Source organism: Berghia stephanieae, chromosome 3 (assembly GCF_034508935.2).
Source record: "Berghia stephanieae isolate SIO BIC M18660-M18661 chromosome 3, UCSD_Bste_1.3, whole genome shotgun sequence".
NCBI lineage: Eukaryota > Metazoa > Mollusca > Gastropoda > Nudibranchia > Aeolidiidae > Berghia > Berghia stephanieae.
In genome coordinates this window covers 96,692,814-96,711,465 of record NC_088362.1, presented here as the reverse complement: position 1 = coordinate 96,711,465, position 18,652 = coordinate 96,692,814, and the positions used below count along the sequence as shown (strand labels likewise).

Genomic DNA, 18,652 nt, shown 5'->3' with positions numbered 1-18,652 from the left:
AATGGTGAAATTATCTTTACAGCACTGTAACTGTCATCCAAAAATATCATTCTACTCTTAAGTGTGCTTTAATTACATTGGGAGAAACAAAAATAGACATACCTAACTATTTCGCTTCTTTTACTCATACCATCTAAATTCTAAATAGATTTTAAAAAAAAAATTGAGCTTTATGTAACGCAATATCCACTAAATGTGCTCAAAGCGCTTTACAAGGGGTCCCTAGTCAACAGCAACATTTAACATGGGGACATGACGCCTGTTAGGCGATATTACAATTTTTCGGACAAAGACAATGCTGTTAACGGCCAGGTACTCATTTTACACCTGAGTATGGTGAGAGAATGTGAGTAAAGAGCTTTTTCGAAGGACTCAACTATGCGCCGAGCACAAGGCTCGAACCCAGGACCTTCCGATCCGAAAGCGAGTGTCATACCACTAGACCACATAGCCACACGATTTATGTGTTACTCTATCAACATAAGAATAATTCTAGATAGCCTGATTCATTTTGTCAACAATTTTAATGGCAGTGTCCTCTCACAATTGATTTAGTTGCTTCCTGTTGGAACCTCTGTTTTATAATCCCTCAGTTTCACTCTGTTCTCACTCATTATTTATTAAATTCTGATTGAATATATTAAATTTTGGTTTTAGCATCATAATTTCAGCAGTGCTGGTGAAGTTGTTGTATGTGGGTTGCTCTATATTCTATCACGATATAATATAATGGTACCACCATCATACCTACCAATTTTATTACCTCACATCTGGTTTAGATTCTTATTTTATTGCAATATTTTGAAAAAGACAGGGTTTGTTAATCAAGTAATTATTCTAAATTCTAAAGAAAAATCAATCATCACACTAACTTTTTAATTGTTAAAAATTACAGGTGACAAAGGAAGATGGATAATTCACAGAGGACCGTTGCGTCTACCTTTGGAAGCTTTTCAGCAGCAGCAGCTAAAGATGGTGGGAATCCTTTTGGTTCAGGTGCTAAAGTTTTTGGGACATCAACCTCTTCATCTTCATTTGGAACAACATCTACACAGGGTCAAAATGTTTTCTCACATAAGCCCAACACAGCTTTTGGGGCTACCTCAAAACCTGCATTTTCATCCTCTGGATCACCTGGTGGTAATGTATTTGGTTCTGCCTCTACCCCTGGAATGGGTCAGAGTAGCTTTTCTCAACCTTCATCTTTTAATCATTTTTCATCCTCTGTAACAAATCCTTCAACAATTGGTGGGAATGTATTTAGCAGTGTGCCTTCTACTGCCTCCACTCCAGTTTTTGGCACTGGAAACCCATTTTCATCTGCAGCAACCACAACTTTGACAACAACAGGCAATGTTTTTGGTAGTGTGTCCACTACCATCTCTTCTTCTTCCACAAGTGTATTTGGAACAGGTACAGAGAAGGCATTCAAGTCACCAACATCATCTGCCTCAATATCAAGTCCTGCATTATTTGGAAAACCTACATCAAATTTGTCCTCAGCACCGTCTTCTTTCACTTCAACATCTGAGCCTGTTTTTGGTTCATTTGTTAGAAAGGGGGAGACATCAACCTCTACAGGAAGTTCAGGTTTGGGATTTTTCAAGGGAAATACAAGTGAAGGAGCAACCACCACCACTACTTTTTCAGCTTCATCGTTGAAGAATAGTACAGCTGGGTCTTCTATGGTATTTGGAAGTAAACAGAAAATTGAAGGTTCTTCCGCAGTGTCATCGTCATCCCCATTCTCCACTGGTTCAAATCAGTCAGGTGTTCTATTTGGCAAACCACAGCCACCTGTGACTAAATCATTTGCATCATCGTCATTGCCACCATCTTCTTCAACATCATTGCAAGCTGAAAAAGGAAAATCATCAACGATGCTGTTTGGAAAACTTGTCACTCAACCCACACAGACTTCGTCTTTGGCTACAGGCGCCGGGCAGTCATCCTCAACAGTATTTTCTAGCAGCTCAGACAATCGAATAAGGGAATTGTCTTCAGTAAGCAGCAGTAGTAAGGCTCCTGGTATGTTTGGAAAGCCATCAGCTCCATTTTCAGGTATGATGATTAGATAAGATAATAATAATGGTAATGACAATAGTAATCATATAATAAAGAAGGAAACATCAGAAAGGTCGCCTCTGAAGGCTTCTTTATTTTATCATATAATAAGGGAACAAACTCTCTCAGCTTCAAAGGCTTTTTTCTGAAAATGTTAAAAATCTGAAAAAACTTTCCAATATTTTTCTACAACAGAGAGGACCTGCAACATTTCTATGTTATCAATCTGGAATTCAGTAATGTATTTATGTCTTTATTGTTTTTTGTTGTTGGCTGATGAAAGGTTTTGAGCCCGAAATTTTCTGTGTTGGGTCTTTTCTCCTTATTACTTTTCACAATATTTCATAAAACAATACTGTACATTCACAAGAAATTATCATAGCAGTAAGTTCACAATCCCCCGTGTGGTGTCCGGGGTCCCTCAACTGAGAGGGTCAAGAATAGCCCAACGTCAAGCCAGCGTGTCGTAAAAGGCGACTAATGGTGTGTGATTCCCCCATCTTTGAGTCACCTGGTCCTCCAGGTTGGGGGTTGGCAAAGGGTTAACACCCCTTTCCGTTAAACTCAAACCGTTACAGAAACACAGACAGACAAAACAAATCCTTTTTTTAGCTTGGGCGACCGAAGAGTTTCTGGAATTACAGAATTTATGAAGGACAACAGACAAAGCCGAAAGGACTCTGCTGACCCGATGACGTCTTCGCCAAACAAGCAGCTTCGAATTGCGTCGTGGAACGTTCGCACCATGTATGAAGCAGGAAAAAGCTCTCAAGTTGTGACTGAGATGAGAAGATACAGGCTGCATATACTTGGAGTAAGCGAAACCCACTGGATACAATCCGGACAGAAACACCTCAAGTCTGGGGAGAAAATTTTATATTCAGGGAGAGGGGACGGGATTCATACACAGGGAGTAGGAATAATTCTAAGCAAGTTTGCCCGAAGTCACTGAGAGGATGGGAACAATGCGGAGAAAGGATCATCATGGCGTCCTTTACAACACGGAGTCAGAAGATCAGCATGAACATTGTACAGATCTATGCCCCAACAAATGATGCAACAGATGAGGACAAAGATACATTTTATGGTCTGCTACAACAAGTCATTGACAAGTTGCCAAGGAAAGACATCAACATATTGATGGGAGATGCTAATGCAAAAGTGGGACAGGATAACGTAGGCTATGAAGGTATCATGGGACGTCATGGCATGGGAGAAATGAATGATAATGGTGAGAGATTTGCAAATTTCTGTGCATTCAACAGTTTGGTGATTGGAGGATCAGTGTTCCCCCATAAGAGGATCCACAAAGCAACTTGGGTCTCACCAGATGGTGTGACAGAGAATCAGATTGATCATTTTTGTATCTCTCGTAGATTCAGACGTTCATTGGAAGATGTGACAGTACGGAGAGGGGCAGATGTTGGATCAGACCACCACCTGCTATTGGCAAAGCTTAAGCTCCGACTCAGAAAACACGGGGCCAAATCACATACAAGAAGAAAATTCGAGGTGAATGCACTTGATGGGGAAAAGAATGAGGAATTCAAACTACAATTGAGTAATAGATTCCAACCTCTTACTGAGCTCGAGGAGGACATAGATGTAGAGTCACATTGGGCAAAGATCAAGGAAGTCTACATAACAACTTGCCACGAGGTATTGGGGGTAAAGAAATCGGAACATAAAGAATGGATAAGTCCAACCACCTTGGACCTTATTGAAAAGAGGAGAACAAGGAAGGAACAAGTGAATGCAAGCCGAACAAGAGCTTCAAGACTGGATGCACAAGAGCAGTATCGAGCCATAGCTAAGGAAGTCAAAAGATCTGTGAAGAAAGACAAGGAAGCATTCATGAACAGACTTGCAGAGAAAGCAGAAGCAGCAGCGACTGGAGGAAACATGAGGATCCTTTATCAAACTACCAAGACACTTGCTGGAAAATATGGGAAACCAGAGGTACCAGTCAAAGACAAAGATGGGAAAACTATTTTTGGAAAAGAGGCTCAATGTGAACGATGGAGGGAACATTTCAACTGCCTTCTGAACAGACCACCACCAGACAACCAGCCAGAAATTTTGCCTGCAAGGAATGAGATACCAATTAGCTGTGATCCACCATCGATAGCAGAGATTGTGGGTGCCATTAACAAGATGAAAAGGGGGAAAGCTGCTGGACCAGACCAGATTCCACCGGAGGCTCTAAAAGTTGATGCGGAAAGAAATGCTGAGGCCCTGCACCCACTATTTGAGAGAATCTGGAACGACGGGATATTCCCAAAGGATTGGAAGGAAGGACATCTTATCAAGCTTCCAAAGAAAGGGGACCTCAGTAATTGTAATAATTATCGAGGCATCACTCTTCTTTCTATCCCAGGAAAGGTTTTCAACCGTATTATTTTAGAGAGAATTAAGAATGCAACAGATGCTAAACTGCGGGACGAACAGGCAGGTTTTCGGAAAAAACCGTTCAACCACCGACCAGATTGCCTCTCTGCGAGTCATAGTGGAACAGTCTATAGAATGGAACTCTCCTCTTATTGTCAACTTCTTGGATTACGAGAAGGCTTTCGACAGTATTGACAGAGCAACATTGTGGAAAATTCTGGCACATTTGGACTCCCTGAAAAGATAGTAAACCTCATTAAGGAAATGTATGAAGGATCAAGTTGCAGGGTTGTACATGAAGATCAGCTTACTGACAGCTTTGAAATTAAGACTGGTGTCAAGCAGGGATGCTTGCTCTCTCCATTCCTGTTCATCCTTGCCATTGATTGGCTAATGAAGGAAACCTCCAAAGGGAGAAGAAATGGGATACAGTGGACCCCCTGGACACAGTTGGATGATCTGGATTTTGCAGATGATCTGGCTCTTTTGTCCCACACCCAGGACCAGATGCAAGCAAAAACCACAATTATAAACAGCCTCTCGGAATCAATTGGTCTAAGAATTCACCCTGCAAAGTCAAAGGTCTTGAGGATAGGTACGCGTCAAAGGGAGCAGATCAAAGTAAAAGATCAGGAACTCGAAGATATAGACACTTTCTGCTACCTCGGAAGTATAATTGACAAGGATGGAGGCACGGAAGCAGAGGTGAAAGCACGAATAGGAAAGGCACAGGCTGCATTCACATCTTTGAACAGAGTTTGGAGAACTAAAGATATCTCCCTTCAACTAAAGCTAAGACTTTTCAACTCAAACGTGAAGTCTGTCCTACTGTATGGATGTGAAACTTGGAACGCATCACAGGCATGTATAAGGAGGGTACAGATTTTCGTAAACAGGTGCATGCGTAAGCTACTCAGAATAAAATGGATGGATAGAATAAAAAATGAAGAAGTATGGAAAAGAACACAGCAGAAACCAGTGGGAGAGGATATAGGAAGAAGACGATGGAGGTGGATTGGACACACGCTTAGAAAGAATGACTCAACTATAACAAAGAAAGTATTGGACTGGAACCCTCAGGGCAGAAGATCAAGGGGAAGGCCACGAGGAACATGGAGAAGAATTAAAGAAGCTGATATACAGAGAAGTGGTAAGACCTGGAATGAGATAAAAAAGTTGGCTCAGGATAGAGAAGGATGGAAACTGTTTGTCTGTGGCTTATACCCTGACCCAGGGTGAAAAAGGCAATGATGATGATGAAGTTCACAATTCCAACACACAGAACCAACCCTGTAGAAAAACCGTTTCTTCCCACGAACCATCAAGGAATTGAACACTCTCCAACCAGAAATCCTAAATATTACCAACAACAAATTTGGTCAACTATTAAACATTTATCTTTCAAATCAATAACACAATGAAGAAAGTCACCACATAATTGTATAAAATCTATAGTGATATGTAAATCGCCTTTTCCAGATAAAGACGTTTAACTTTAACTGCTTAGGAAAATTAGGGAGCTAAATTTCGTAAAGCTTTATTTCTGTAATTTTTAACAGTGCTTTCTTCACTGCTGTTACAGTTAGTTATAATTTTGTAATTTTCTTCTCTCTCTGATGGCAGGTGCCCAATCACAAGTTAAATTTCAAGATGAAGTTGAGGATGGTGATACATTTGAAGATGACCAAAATCAGGAAGAGTGTAAGGAATATTGATATTGTTGTGTACCTGACGCTAAATTGATATATATGTATGTAACTATCTGTCATCTATTTGATTTGATTAGACCTGTAAATTCTCAGTCAATTAACTGAAATCAGTCAATTTGTCAAATTCAAATATTTAAAAAAAAGGAAAGAAAGAAAGAAATAAATAAAAAAAGAAAGAATTCACAAATCGTAGTCGAATGACTGTAAAGTAATTAGGAGTGTTCCACAGCGCTACGCATAGCGCATGGGGACCATTTATATTAACGATGTATATATTGCCAAGACTAAGCGACGCTTTTTATAAAAGGCTTGTCTGAACACATCCCTGGGTATTTTCACACATCCTTCGTTAAATTATTTTTTCACTTTCCAAACCCGTGGTGATCCCAACTGTAGCCAATTTTAACTGAGCCACCGAGCGATAAATTTCACTGTTTCATCTAAGCCAAAATTGACCACATTTACCTGGCAAGTCTCAAAACTATGATAAAGTAAATTGCGAATGTTATGTAGACACCTTCAAATCGAAAGTTAGGATAGATTGCTACAAGCACATTTCGATTGCCTCACGTTGTAAATAAACTGGTTGACCGTTTCTTCACTGATTGAGTACCTGATTATAAGGAACAATGGTAAGTAGCCTAATTAATTCCCGTGCAAATCGGGACTTTTCTGCCATTGTTTTGCTCAAGCCCAAGCGAGCTTGCTGTTTTGTGGCGATTTACCTTCATTTCGATTCTTTGAATTTTTCCGCTACGCCTGCCGAAGTTATCTTCTTGATAATTCACTTCTACTTAATAATTCAGTGTATTGGCCAAAAGTCATATTTATTTAATTTTTTTTTTCGGTCATTTACTGATTGAAAATCAAGTTTGCTCATTGCTACATTATTCTAATGTTCTCACAATGGCTTAGCTGTTCGTGGATCGCAATTCAGACTTGTCGAGCATCGATAAAGATGTGATGAATAAATTCAATAGGTCATGGCTAGAAGTTAAAGATGATAATGGTGATTATTTTTCTATGTCAAAAAAATTCCAGAGGCAGGAATATGATTTTGATGAAGTCATCTTTACCTATATGAATGACATGCTTATTTAGCATTCCTTCTACATCAAATTATGGCAGTCATACTTCCAGTAAGAAATAACACCCACTATTTTAATGTATTGTATTTATCACTCTCCTCTCCAATGATGCCCTTATTTTTAAAAAAATAATTGAATCTTCAGTTTGTCGAAGAGTTTCAGTCAATTTTTATAGAGCTCATTTACAGGTCTATTTGATTATTATATGTATCCAAATTTAGGAAGAAGATTTTGTGCTTTATTATAATCGCAACATGTATTGTCTTTCCCCTTTATTAATTGGTAAAGGGAAAGGGTTTAGATAAAGTAATATCAATATATGTATAATTAAAATTGATGGCTCTTTGTTGAAAATGTTAATAAATTTATGAAGTTTTACAAATTAGCTGGATGTTAGATATTTTTTAAAGCATTAAAAATAATATATACATGCTATTTGTTATAATTTTATTACTAGTGAGGACCCCGCAATATTTGCGGAGAAGTAGGTTCTATTAAGAGCAGGCACTTATCTATTTTAATTATTATACGACTGTATTGCGGAAATTAACATAGATGGAGACAAATCTTGTGAGCCATCAATAATAAAACCAGTCCGCTAATTAAGTCTGTAGGTGCATGCATATGATTCTGGCAACAGGGTGGCCAGGTGGGATTTCGCAGGCCAAAGTCAAATTAAGGACTCATCATTATGACATAGCAGATATTCTAAATAAACATTTGAGTCAACAGGTGATAGAATTCTAGAACTTTTTACAATCCCATTTTCTTCCTTTTTACTGGCCCTGATATGACCTTAATGTGTTGCAAGCACCATAAGACCCTTTTTAAAAAAATAAAGAATTCCTTTAATTTGAAAAAGCTTTGCAAGTTACTCCTATACCGATCTGTAAGAAATAGTTTATAATTTTTAGATTGGCCAGTAATTTGGTGTTCGTTGGCACAAAATTTAAATGGGTTATAGAGTAATGCTAACCCCCAAATCTAAAAAAAAAAAAGAAAAAAGAATAGATTTTTATTATTTTTCTTCTTCTTCTTCTTCTTCTTCTTCTTCTTCTTCTTCTTCTTCTTCTTCTTCTTCTTCTTCTTCTTCTTCTTCTTCTTCTTCTTCTTCTTCTTCTTTTCTTCTTCTTCTTCTTCTTCTTCTTCTTCTTCTTTCTTCTTCTTCTTATTATTATTATTATTATTATTATTATTATATTATTATTATTATTATTATTATTATTATTATTATTATTATTATTATTATTATTTATTATTATTATTATTATTATTTTATATTTTTTATTATTATCATTATCATTATTATCTCATGACAGCTTCATCTCCTAAAAAATCGATTGGTAGATGGAAATCAAGTAGGAAGCCAGCTACAGCAATGCCTCTCGTTCGAAGACGATCTTTGCTTGCTTCTTCTTCAAGTGAGTTAATGGACGTGATTGTATTTATTCATTTGTAATGGCTTTCTTAGGATACATTTACAAATCTTATTGCTGAATTGAAAGTCTAATTTCTAATTTAGTACCCATTAATAAGCTGAGGTGAAAAGGTTCAGGTTACAAGTTTGAGGGTTAAAAACCAATTTTAGGACACACTTTTCGAGGTCTCATCTGTCTGTTCACCCAGCAGTAAAATTTTTTTTTTTTTTTTTTGTTTTTAAAAATTTATAAAGAATTTATGTTACTGTCACTGTTTTCATGATTCTTTCATAAGTAGACGTGAATATAAATCTGTTAAAAGCTATGGACTGTAAAGTGTATAGAGAAAAAAAGGCTTAACACAGTGTGTTTTAAGGTCAAATCCCTTTTCCAGCCAACATCAGAAACATTAAAAACTTAAATAACTTGTGAGGCTATGTGGTCTTGTGGTATGACACTCGCTTTTGGATCGGAAGGTCCTGGGTTTGAGCCTTGGAAAAGACTCTCTACCCACATTCTCTCACCGTGCTCAGGTGTAAAATGAATACTTGGCTGTTAACAGCATTGTCTCTGTCAGAAAAAAATTGTAATATAGCCTGACAGGCGTCATGTCTTGTTCCTCATGTTACGTGTTGCTGTTGGTCAGAGACCCTTTGTAAAGCACTTTGAGCATGTTTAGTCTTATTGCGCTATATAAAAGCTTAATTTTTTTTTTTTTTAATATGGAGTTCAGAAATACGACAGAGGAGGTCAAACTGACATATTTCATTCTTATTGGACAGGCTTTTGTTCATATTTATCCAATCATTTGAGCTTTAAAAAAAAAGATGTTTTTCATCCCTGAACTGGTCATGGTTGATTTTCAGGATCTACATCGGATGTTTTGTCAGATGATACTGCCCCCAGTAATGTTTTAATGGTTCGCAATATTCCTTCTGACTTCTGCGAGAAGGAAACGTTACGTGAACACTTCTCTCAGTATGGAAACATCAAGTTGATTCGAGTAACTCCAGAGAAATGTGCTGCGTCTATTACATTTGACACAAAGGTAGTCTTTTCATTTTATATGTGCTTCTTAAAAGCTCTCACTTTTACCAAAAAATAGCTTCAGAAAGTTAAGCTACATAGCTTTAGAACATGAGTGTTCTATTTTTAATTTTGGATATGTGTAAACCAGTGCTACCTTATTCCTCTTATTTCCGTTTTATTATAGTTTTTGCTGTTATTAATTATTAGAAAGTAATCTTAACACATATTATTGAATAATGTACCACCACTATCTATGTGTTACATAAATAAATGCTTCAGTTATACAGTTTTCAGTGTTACAATAACTTCTGAAAGATAAGAGTACCAAACACAAGCAGAATCTACTACCTCCTTATTTTCTTGTCACCAACTCTATAATGCGCTGTAGTCAATGATGATAAGAAATAAAGGGAATAGAGAAATGCCAGGGGAAAACAGAAAATAGAAATCTATCAGATGGCTTCATTCTTGTGTGTTCGTGTGCCAGCTCCACAATTTTTCTGAATTTACATTATTATTAAGAGAGAAGATCATTTTTTCTTCAAAGTACCTTTATTTTGGTTTATTTTTGATATCAAATTGGCCATAATCAGATTTTTTTCCCCCTGGATTGCTATACATAAAGTCTTTTTTGACGAGACATAAAATATTGTTTTTTGTAAGAATTGGATATGGGACTAAAGTACCATGTATTGCAGCATATCAAATCTAACGCATTATAAACCGATCATTCATAGAATCAAGGGTAGAAATCACGGGGTTGATACATAATTTTTCTTTTAATTCTGATTTTTCCCAAAATGAGCATAACTCCTTTTTTAATTGTCATTAGTAGGCCTGATTGAGAGAAACTACTTTATGGAGATGGGTCACAGATTTCAAAATATAAATTAATCAACTTGTTGAACGGCCTTTTAACAACTTTAAAAGTTGCTAGGATACCATATGCATTGAAGCTATTGATATAGTAACATCAGTTACTAAGTAGATTGATTATACGATGGTAATACTATCGTTTACATTATTTATTTTTATGAAAGTTTTGATGTACTATTTAGTGGTCCTATAATTATCATTAAAACTAATGGGTAAACCAGTATTTTCATGAAATTTTATTTTTTGTTTTGATATATTCCCTAACAGGACTCTGCTTTGAAGGCAAAGGAAGCGACGATGATTGATGATGAGAGTCCCCCTATGGACATCTTCTATCGTCAGTCTCCACAAAACACAACAGCAAAGCGTACCATTTCTAAAATCTTGAGAGGTATTGACTTCTGGTCTTTTCTGATTCTAGTCTTTTTTTTTCCAGTATTTTTTTTAATGCCCTTAACAGATAAAAACTTTTTTGAAGATTTCAGTTTCCTTTACTGTACATTTAATGGCCAGATCATCAGATTGTGTAACAAAAATTGAAAACTAAATGGTAAATAAAATTTGATAACTGATATCTAAGGTCATGAAAGCAAGACAAGAAAAAATTTTGGATTTAGATATTGCAGATTATATGCTGTCACATTAAATGCCTCTTACCATTTATTGTGTCATTTCTGTTTTTGAGATCAAAGTTTTAATAGGGTCTTGCTCTGGTTTTACTTTTTTCATTCCATATATATATATATATTCTTTTTAATGGAATGGGCGAATTTTATTTCTACATGAATATTTGCAAGGAATAAAAAGAGAGTGTAGTATTTCTTGTCTTTCTTTTTAAGTCTGAGTTCGGGGTCAGACATCCCACTCAACACTTTAGCTTGGATCTTGACTATCTGAAGAAATTTAATTGTGTTGATAAATTAGCTCTTCTAGAAATACATTCTATTTTGGGGAACTTTGTGTCCAAATGTTGATGATGGGAAAGTTTCAAATGTGACAGATAAATATTTAATGACCAATATAAAACGAGATTAAAGCCTCAGCCAGAGGTCAAAGTTTATTTTCTTTGAGATTTTACAGACTCAAATTTTAATTCTGAGGTTATACTTACATAATTACTTACTTAGGCCGCCCCTTGGGGTGCCCAACATGAGCCACAAGACTTCGCCATTCTGTCCTGTCCTCCATAAGTGTACGCAGCTCCCTGGTGTTGTCCATTCCTGTGTCATCTAGCAGACAGCCAATGTATGTTTTATTCTGCCTGCCTCTACTTCTGGTTCTCTCAGGTGGTTCCCATAGCACAAGACTGCTGAGGTTATGACTTATGACAAAAATCTTTGCTTTTTTCAATCTTTTTTCAGATCCCCGGAAGAAGGTCTCACAAGATGCACAAGATGAACTTAAAAGTATGGCAGAAATTCCAGAATTTGAGGTGAGAGGGTTATTGGTTTTATTTTGAGATGTTCCTGTTACACTAAAAAAGAATAGAAAGAAAATTATATTTGTCAACAAAGATATTATAAATCAAAAATCTCCTTTTTACTGAGTAATATATATGTTGCTGCTCGAAGCTCGAAGAAATAAATAACAATGTGAAATTGAATGAAAGCTTCGATTTAATTACGAAAACAGATAAAATGGACATTTCGGGTTTTTACTGAGCAAATTATGCGCTTGGGCAACTTACACAGATCTAGAGTTATTTCAAAACTTTGTACATCCATATTTGGTGAAATATCCTTTTATTATTTTTTGCTTTATGGTCATACGTCCTCAGTCAAGGATGAAAGATAATTAGATTGATTTTTCCAAACACAATTTGTCGGTTAGAATTCTCATTTGCATGAAGCTACATATTATGTTCATTCACTTATAATGGTAATGCGTTCCTGCTATTTTTAGCTTGTGTGTCTCTCTGGTTTGCATAAGTTACAAAAGATTTAACCCTTATAATGAGGATTCTCCCTCATCTCAGATCATAAACACTTTTAAGTATTGTGTATTTTATGGTGTGCAATTGAAATTAATAATTTACTGAAAGCACATCATGATGTAGATCAAAAGTTGTCAATATTATCAAAATCTGTTATGCAGCATCATAATAAATATTTACAGGTTAAGTACAAAATATTTCAAACATTAAGCTTTAAGTTTTGTAATGTTGTAGGTTTTTAAAATAATATATCATTAGACAGATCCTGTGTCTAGCCCCAAAGCCCCCAGTCCTAAGCCTCAAAGGACTAGCATGCCTAAACGCCGTTCACCAACTCCACCACCACCTCCTAGGCGGCCATCACCAACACCCCACCACTCTGCAATATCCGTTCCACAAGACAATGTTGATGCCCATGCTCCTCCTGATCCTACCACTGTCAAAGGTAAAACTTTAGGATTTTTAAAACTCTCAGGAGTGAGTGGTAAATGTTAAAGTCCACCAGTACTGAAAGGCTTATAGACCTGTATTGATCGCATGCCTTTAGTTTTTAAAAAATATTGAGCTTTTACATACCTGCCAACCCTTCTGCTTTTGGTAGAATCATTCCTATTTTCATTCTTTTTTTCTATCCTTCCGCCATTGTCTCTAGATTTCCGGTTAAAAAATAATGTTGATGTTAAGTTTTTTTAAAAAGGTGAAAAAGATAATACTTTAAACGATTGCCAAAAAGGAGATAAGTATGAAAATTAATTGCACCAGAATACTGTCTTTCTGTATTTAGTAGCAAAGTTTGTGGTAATTTCGATAGGGAATTATTGATTGGTGACAAATTCCTATTTTTTGTCTCAAAATCCATTTTTCTGACGTTCTGATTCCCATTTTTGAGATGTGAAGGGTTGGCAGGTCTGCTGTTATATAATGCGATTTCCACTAACTTTACTCAAAGCACTTTACAAGGGGTCTCAAGTCAGGAGCAACATGTAGGACAAGACAAAGTGCCTGAACGACAATATTACTTTTTTTTTGTTTGACAGAGATCAAACTGTTGCTGGTCAGTTACTCACACCTGAGTACGGTGAGAAAATGTGAGTAAAGATCATTGTCAAAGAACTCAAATTTGTGTCAACCAATTTGGGACTTGAATTAAGACCTACAGTTCAGATACATGCAAAGTATCATACAGGGGTGAAAGTTCGAAGGTTAGCGAGCTTCCAAGACTTTGTTTGCCTGTTTAGAAGATTTTCAAAGGATTGATTGCCCCACACTGAGATCGGATTTATCTGTTTCATTTCATGACAACAGAATTCCTGATTTTAAATTAATTTTACCATATTTGCAACAGCTGGGTTGTTTGTGCACTTGTATTTAGTGAATTGTTGACCATGATTACAGTTTTTTTCTCTCTTTAGATTTGTAAAAAGTGTTATATTATATTTATATTGCTCTTGGAGGTTTTGACTTAATTTTTTTTTTTTTTAGATTGGAGAGAATTCATGAAAGTGTTCAATGGTTTTGACTTTTCATTTCATATTGCATGTTTTTTTTTCAACTTTAGTTTCGCTTAGTTTTACAATGAAGGTTTATGGTTATTATTTTTACTGCTTGTTCTGTTTGATTTTTTCAATGTATGAATCGTCAACTTCATTGTCAACTCTGAAGTCACTTCGGAAATCCATCGAGGTGAAAATTTTTATTTGATGACATAACACTAAAACTATCTATATCAATGAGCTCTTTACTGCTATGATAAAAATAGGAAACAATTTTTACAGACGCAAATGAATCAAGAGATGTGACAGTTGGGAATCACATTCCAGCTTAAAATGCCATGTTTTTATGATTAATAAATCAAAGATACATTATCAAGATAAAACACCATTATTTACATTTAGACATAAATCTCACTAGTTACCATGGTTTGATTTTTATAACCAAATATACATTTGGTCCATTAAACAGTTCAACAAGTCGAACCTCATCAAAATTCAAGTCATTTATGTATCTCATTGATCTCAACGTGAGGCCTTTGGTCTCAAAACATTAATCCAAATTGTCTAAACTAGAGGAATTAACTTTTTATCCATTATTTTCTTTCTTCTGTTTGTTTTCACATCTCCAGGTTTGCTGAAGAGTCTATTCCAAGCTAAAGCCCATGATACGAATGAGCGGATTGCTATCCTCGACAAGAGAGATCAGCTTCTCAAAATGCGTAAGTTCTCATTATTAGAAGATTGACTTTGATTTTAAAAAGTAAGCAGATTTATTGAAAGATTTGTGGTGAGTATGATCTTTCGTATGCTTTATTGATTTGATAAGTATTCTTGTTCAGAAATCAAGATTAAAAGTCATGTTTTTCTTATCAAAAGTTCCATCATGAACTAATGTCTATTAGTTTCAATTGAATGAAAATATTAGATTAAAAAATAATCAACTAACCTACATACACATATTTACAAATCTGATACTGACCACATTTATGGGCTTAGTTTAATGAAGTGCGTTGTGCGGCTATGTGGTCTAGTGGTAAAACACTCACTTTCGGATCGGAAGGTCCTGGGTTTGAACCTTGCTCGGCACATAGTTGAGTCCTTGGGGAAGGCTTTTTACTCACATTCTCTCACCATACTCAGGTGCCAAATGAGTACCTGTCCGTTAACAGCATTAAAAAAATTGTAATATTGCCTAACACGTTTCATGTCCCGTCCTAAATGTTAAATGTTGCTGTTGGCCAGTAACTCCTTGTAAAGCGCTTTGAGCACGTTTAGTGTTACAGTCCACTTTACATTGCAATTTAATACAGTACAGCTGGACAATGACTAGTATTTTCATTGTTCTTATTTCTCTGGGTCTTTGGTAGTTATCTAATGCTATGGATTAATTTGAAATTATTTCTGTATATTTTTTGATATATGAAGAAATGTTTTTGTTGCTAACAGATATGTCAAAACCATTATTGATAAAAAGAGCACAGATATATAATACAATCCTTAAATGTGAAAAAAAGTACTCTAAAAGGTCTGCCTGCCAAATGATGCTGGACACTGAATGAAAACACCAGCATAGCGAGTGAAATATGCATATCACAGTACTTAAGATACAGTTTTTTAATATGTAGAATTTAATGTAGAGGTAGCCATTTTATTATTTTTTACAAGGTATAATGTTTGATCTTTCTACCTAGTAAGAGGACGGCAACAGTCTGACTTGGCTTCAGCAAAGGCCTTTCAGGGGACCTGTCCTGATATGTGTCCTGAGAAAGAAAGATATTACAGAGAAGACACTCGTCGTCTTGCCCTCTATGAGGTTATTCTAAGCACAATGAGTTCTGTTGTAAGTTGCTTTTTTTGTTTTATTCATTTATTGACTTTTACATATTTATATGGTCTAGTCATATGCTAATCTTTAGTGCTTCTTCATCTTCTTCTTCACTTTTATATAAACTGACTGACTCAGTCAGATTTAGTATTGCTGTCAATTTTGCGTATTCTGATGGTCTGTCATGCATTTATAACAGTTTCAATATTCCTCAATACCAGCAAGTAGGTTGTTCCACATGCATTTATAACAGTTTCAATATTCCTCAATACCAGCAAGTAGGTTGTTCCACATGCATTTATAACAGTTTCAATATTCCTCAATACCAGCAAGTAGGTTGTTCCAATAAGCGGAACATATAAGGGAACTGAGAGTGAAGTTCACTGACAACATTAGATGGAGGAATATAATTTAAAGTTTAACATCCCGGCTACTAAGTTTGTATTTTACTTGTCTTCATTTGGTATTGACCTGTTTGTACCTCTCAAAGGCAATTTAATCCTTTGTTGCATTTGTTTGTTTTGCTTGATTTAGCATTCGTCTTGTTTTTAATTTGTGTTTTTAAATGAAAGTTTTGTTGTTTTTTTATTATTGAAAATTATTTCCAGGCTGGCCAAAAGACAAAAGTGGACCACTCGAAAGCAGTCAAAGAATACAGCCGCTCTTCTGCAGATCAGGTATTTAAGGATTTTGTCATTTTTAAACTCAATTATCATATATTTAGACACAATCTGGGGATCATCTAAATCAGTCCACTTTTTCAGATCTTTATCTTATACCAGTATCTGCTCCCTTATTTGTCACTTTATGATATACGAGTATGGTGAGAGAATTAGAGTAATCAGTCTTTGAAGGACTTTTCTTTGCGTGTCACAGCGGGACATGGCCAAGGGAAAAATCGGTTTGATGCCGAGTTTCATATCACAAAACAACAAAGTTGTACAAAAAGGAGACAAACAAACAGACCGTTTAAATTACACTTGACTGGCATACAGTGGCCACTACAGTGAGTGCAAACTTTTCAGGGTTGTACTCATATTTTAGTATCATCTCCTTCATTCTTGCTTTTTTCAGAAAACTAAAACTGTATTATTAGAAGCAATGTGTAGGTTGTTGTTGGATTGTTGAACGAGAATGATTATCTTTAAGTGTTGGAAATTGTTCAAATTCTCTATGTTATATTTATTTGCATTTTCTTTTTCAGGTGGAACCTTTGCCCCATGAGTTACGTCCCTTGCCAGTGCTCCAATCTACCATGGTTTACTTATTGAAATACGTGGCAGACCAAGGAGGTGAAGGGAAATGGTCCGAGTGGTATGATTTTGTATGGAATAGAACCCGTGGAATTAGAAAGGTGCGTATCTATTACCCACTGAAAATGATTTGATATAAAAGGCAAAATGATTGTTGATGTCACAGGATGGTTGAATTTTTAAAATATTTTTTTAAAAAGACCTTCAGAGAAAAAAGAAAACAATCAGGATTTTTTGCTAGTCCCACTATCCCTGTTGTATCAGAGTTCCACGTTACAGTACATTTGGGCAAGGACTAGTCTTTTCATTGTTCTTATTTCTATGGGTCTTTGGCAGTTAGCATCTAAGCTATGGATTAATTTGAAATCATTTCTGTATATATTTCGATATATGAAGAGTTTTTATTGTTGCTGACAAATATGTCAAAACCATGATTGATAAAAAGAGTTATTGGCATAAATAGTTATTGGCATATGTATTCATCATGACAAAGTTATTAAGGGTGGAGCTAAAAGAAGAAACTCAAAGCCTTGATAATGAAACATGGCTCAAGTCAAATGGTCAGACAGATGACAAAACATTAAACTTAAATTTTTTAAAATACCGAATAAATTGACTATACTAAGAATAAATTACATTCAGGATAATATATTTAAATATATATTAAAATTTTAAAAAATAAAAAATCTTTGGTTCTTTTTCAGTGTTGATGATAGTAATTGTAATATTTTTTTTTCCAGTGTTTCAAAAATGTTTCTTTAGTTTAGGTTCTTTAGTTGTCGCTTTTCTTTTCCTTTATATAAGAAAAAGATCTTTAAATCAAAAATAAAAATCTGTTTGGAGTTGACATTTCTGAATGTGAAAATGAGAGTCTTGAAACAGTCTGTTATTGAAATAAACATTATGCTGATGGCCTATTTTACTGTTTCTAATAGATTTTATTTTTTCATTTATATTTATATCAGTTCAATGTTAGGTTAACTATGGTCATTATACTTGTCTTTCAGGATATTACTCAGCAACAGTTGTGTCATGTTGATGTGGCTCATCTCCTGGAGCAGTGCGCTCGGTTCCATATCTTCTGCTCAGAGCGTTTGTGTGAGGAGGATATGATGACCTTTGATGCGAAGATCAACAATGAGAATCTGACCAAATGCCTGCAGACGTTGAAGGAGCTTTACAGCGACCTGGAATCCAAACACAATTGCTATTGTCCAAATGAGGCAGAAATTAGAGCTTACATTGTTTTGATGAATCTTAATCAAGGGGATACGTTGAGGTGATATAAAATGTTCATTTCTTTCAAATTTACAGAATTTTGAAATAATACTTGATGATACACAATTTTGTGACATGCGTGAAAATTAACTTTATTCAATTTACTTTTTTATTTTTTAGTTCACGGAATAAAATGAGAAACAATCAGTTCTCTAATTTTGAGACAAAAAGTTCAGACAAAATTAATGGAAATTTTTTATTTTTTAAAATCTGCATGTGATTTCAAACTAAATATTTGGTTAGAATCCTAAATGTGCTTTGCTCAACAAACAGAAGAATGAAAAGTTTTTCCAGGGGC

General features: G+C 35.4%; 1 protein-coding gene across 2 annotated transcripts in view; it reads left to right on the top strand.

The window, feature by feature from the left end:
* The window catches only part of LOC144968931 (germinal-center associated nuclear protein-like), a 65,734-nt gene that overhangs the window by 23,274 nt on the left and 23,808 nt on the right, over nt 1-18,652 (top strand). For both annotated transcript variants that reach the window (XM_078907811.1, XM_078907810.1), the window contains exons 2-13: nt 896-2,061; nt 6,076-6,153; nt 8,569-8,670; nt 9,534-9,715; nt 10,840-10,963; nt 11,934-12,004; nt 12,764-12,950; nt 14,628-14,717; nt 15,690-15,838; nt 16,432-16,500; nt 17,028-17,177; nt 18,084-18,355. In XM_078907811.1, the coding sequence (XP_078763937.1) occupies nt 909-2,061; nt 6,076-6,153; nt 8,569-8,670; nt 9,534-9,715; nt 10,840-10,963; nt 11,934-12,004; nt 12,764-12,950; nt 14,628-14,717; nt 15,690-15,838; nt 16,432-16,500; nt 17,028-17,177; nt 18,084-18,355 (2,627 nt within the window). In that variant the 5' untranslated portion in view covers nt 896-908. The remainder of the gene's footprint in view (nt 1-895; nt 2,062-6,075; nt 6,154-8,568; nt 8,671-9,533; nt 9,716-10,839; nt 10,964-11,933; nt 12,005-12,763; nt 12,951-14,627; nt 14,718-15,689; nt 15,839-16,431; nt 16,501-17,027; nt 17,178-18,083; nt 18,356-18,652) is intronic.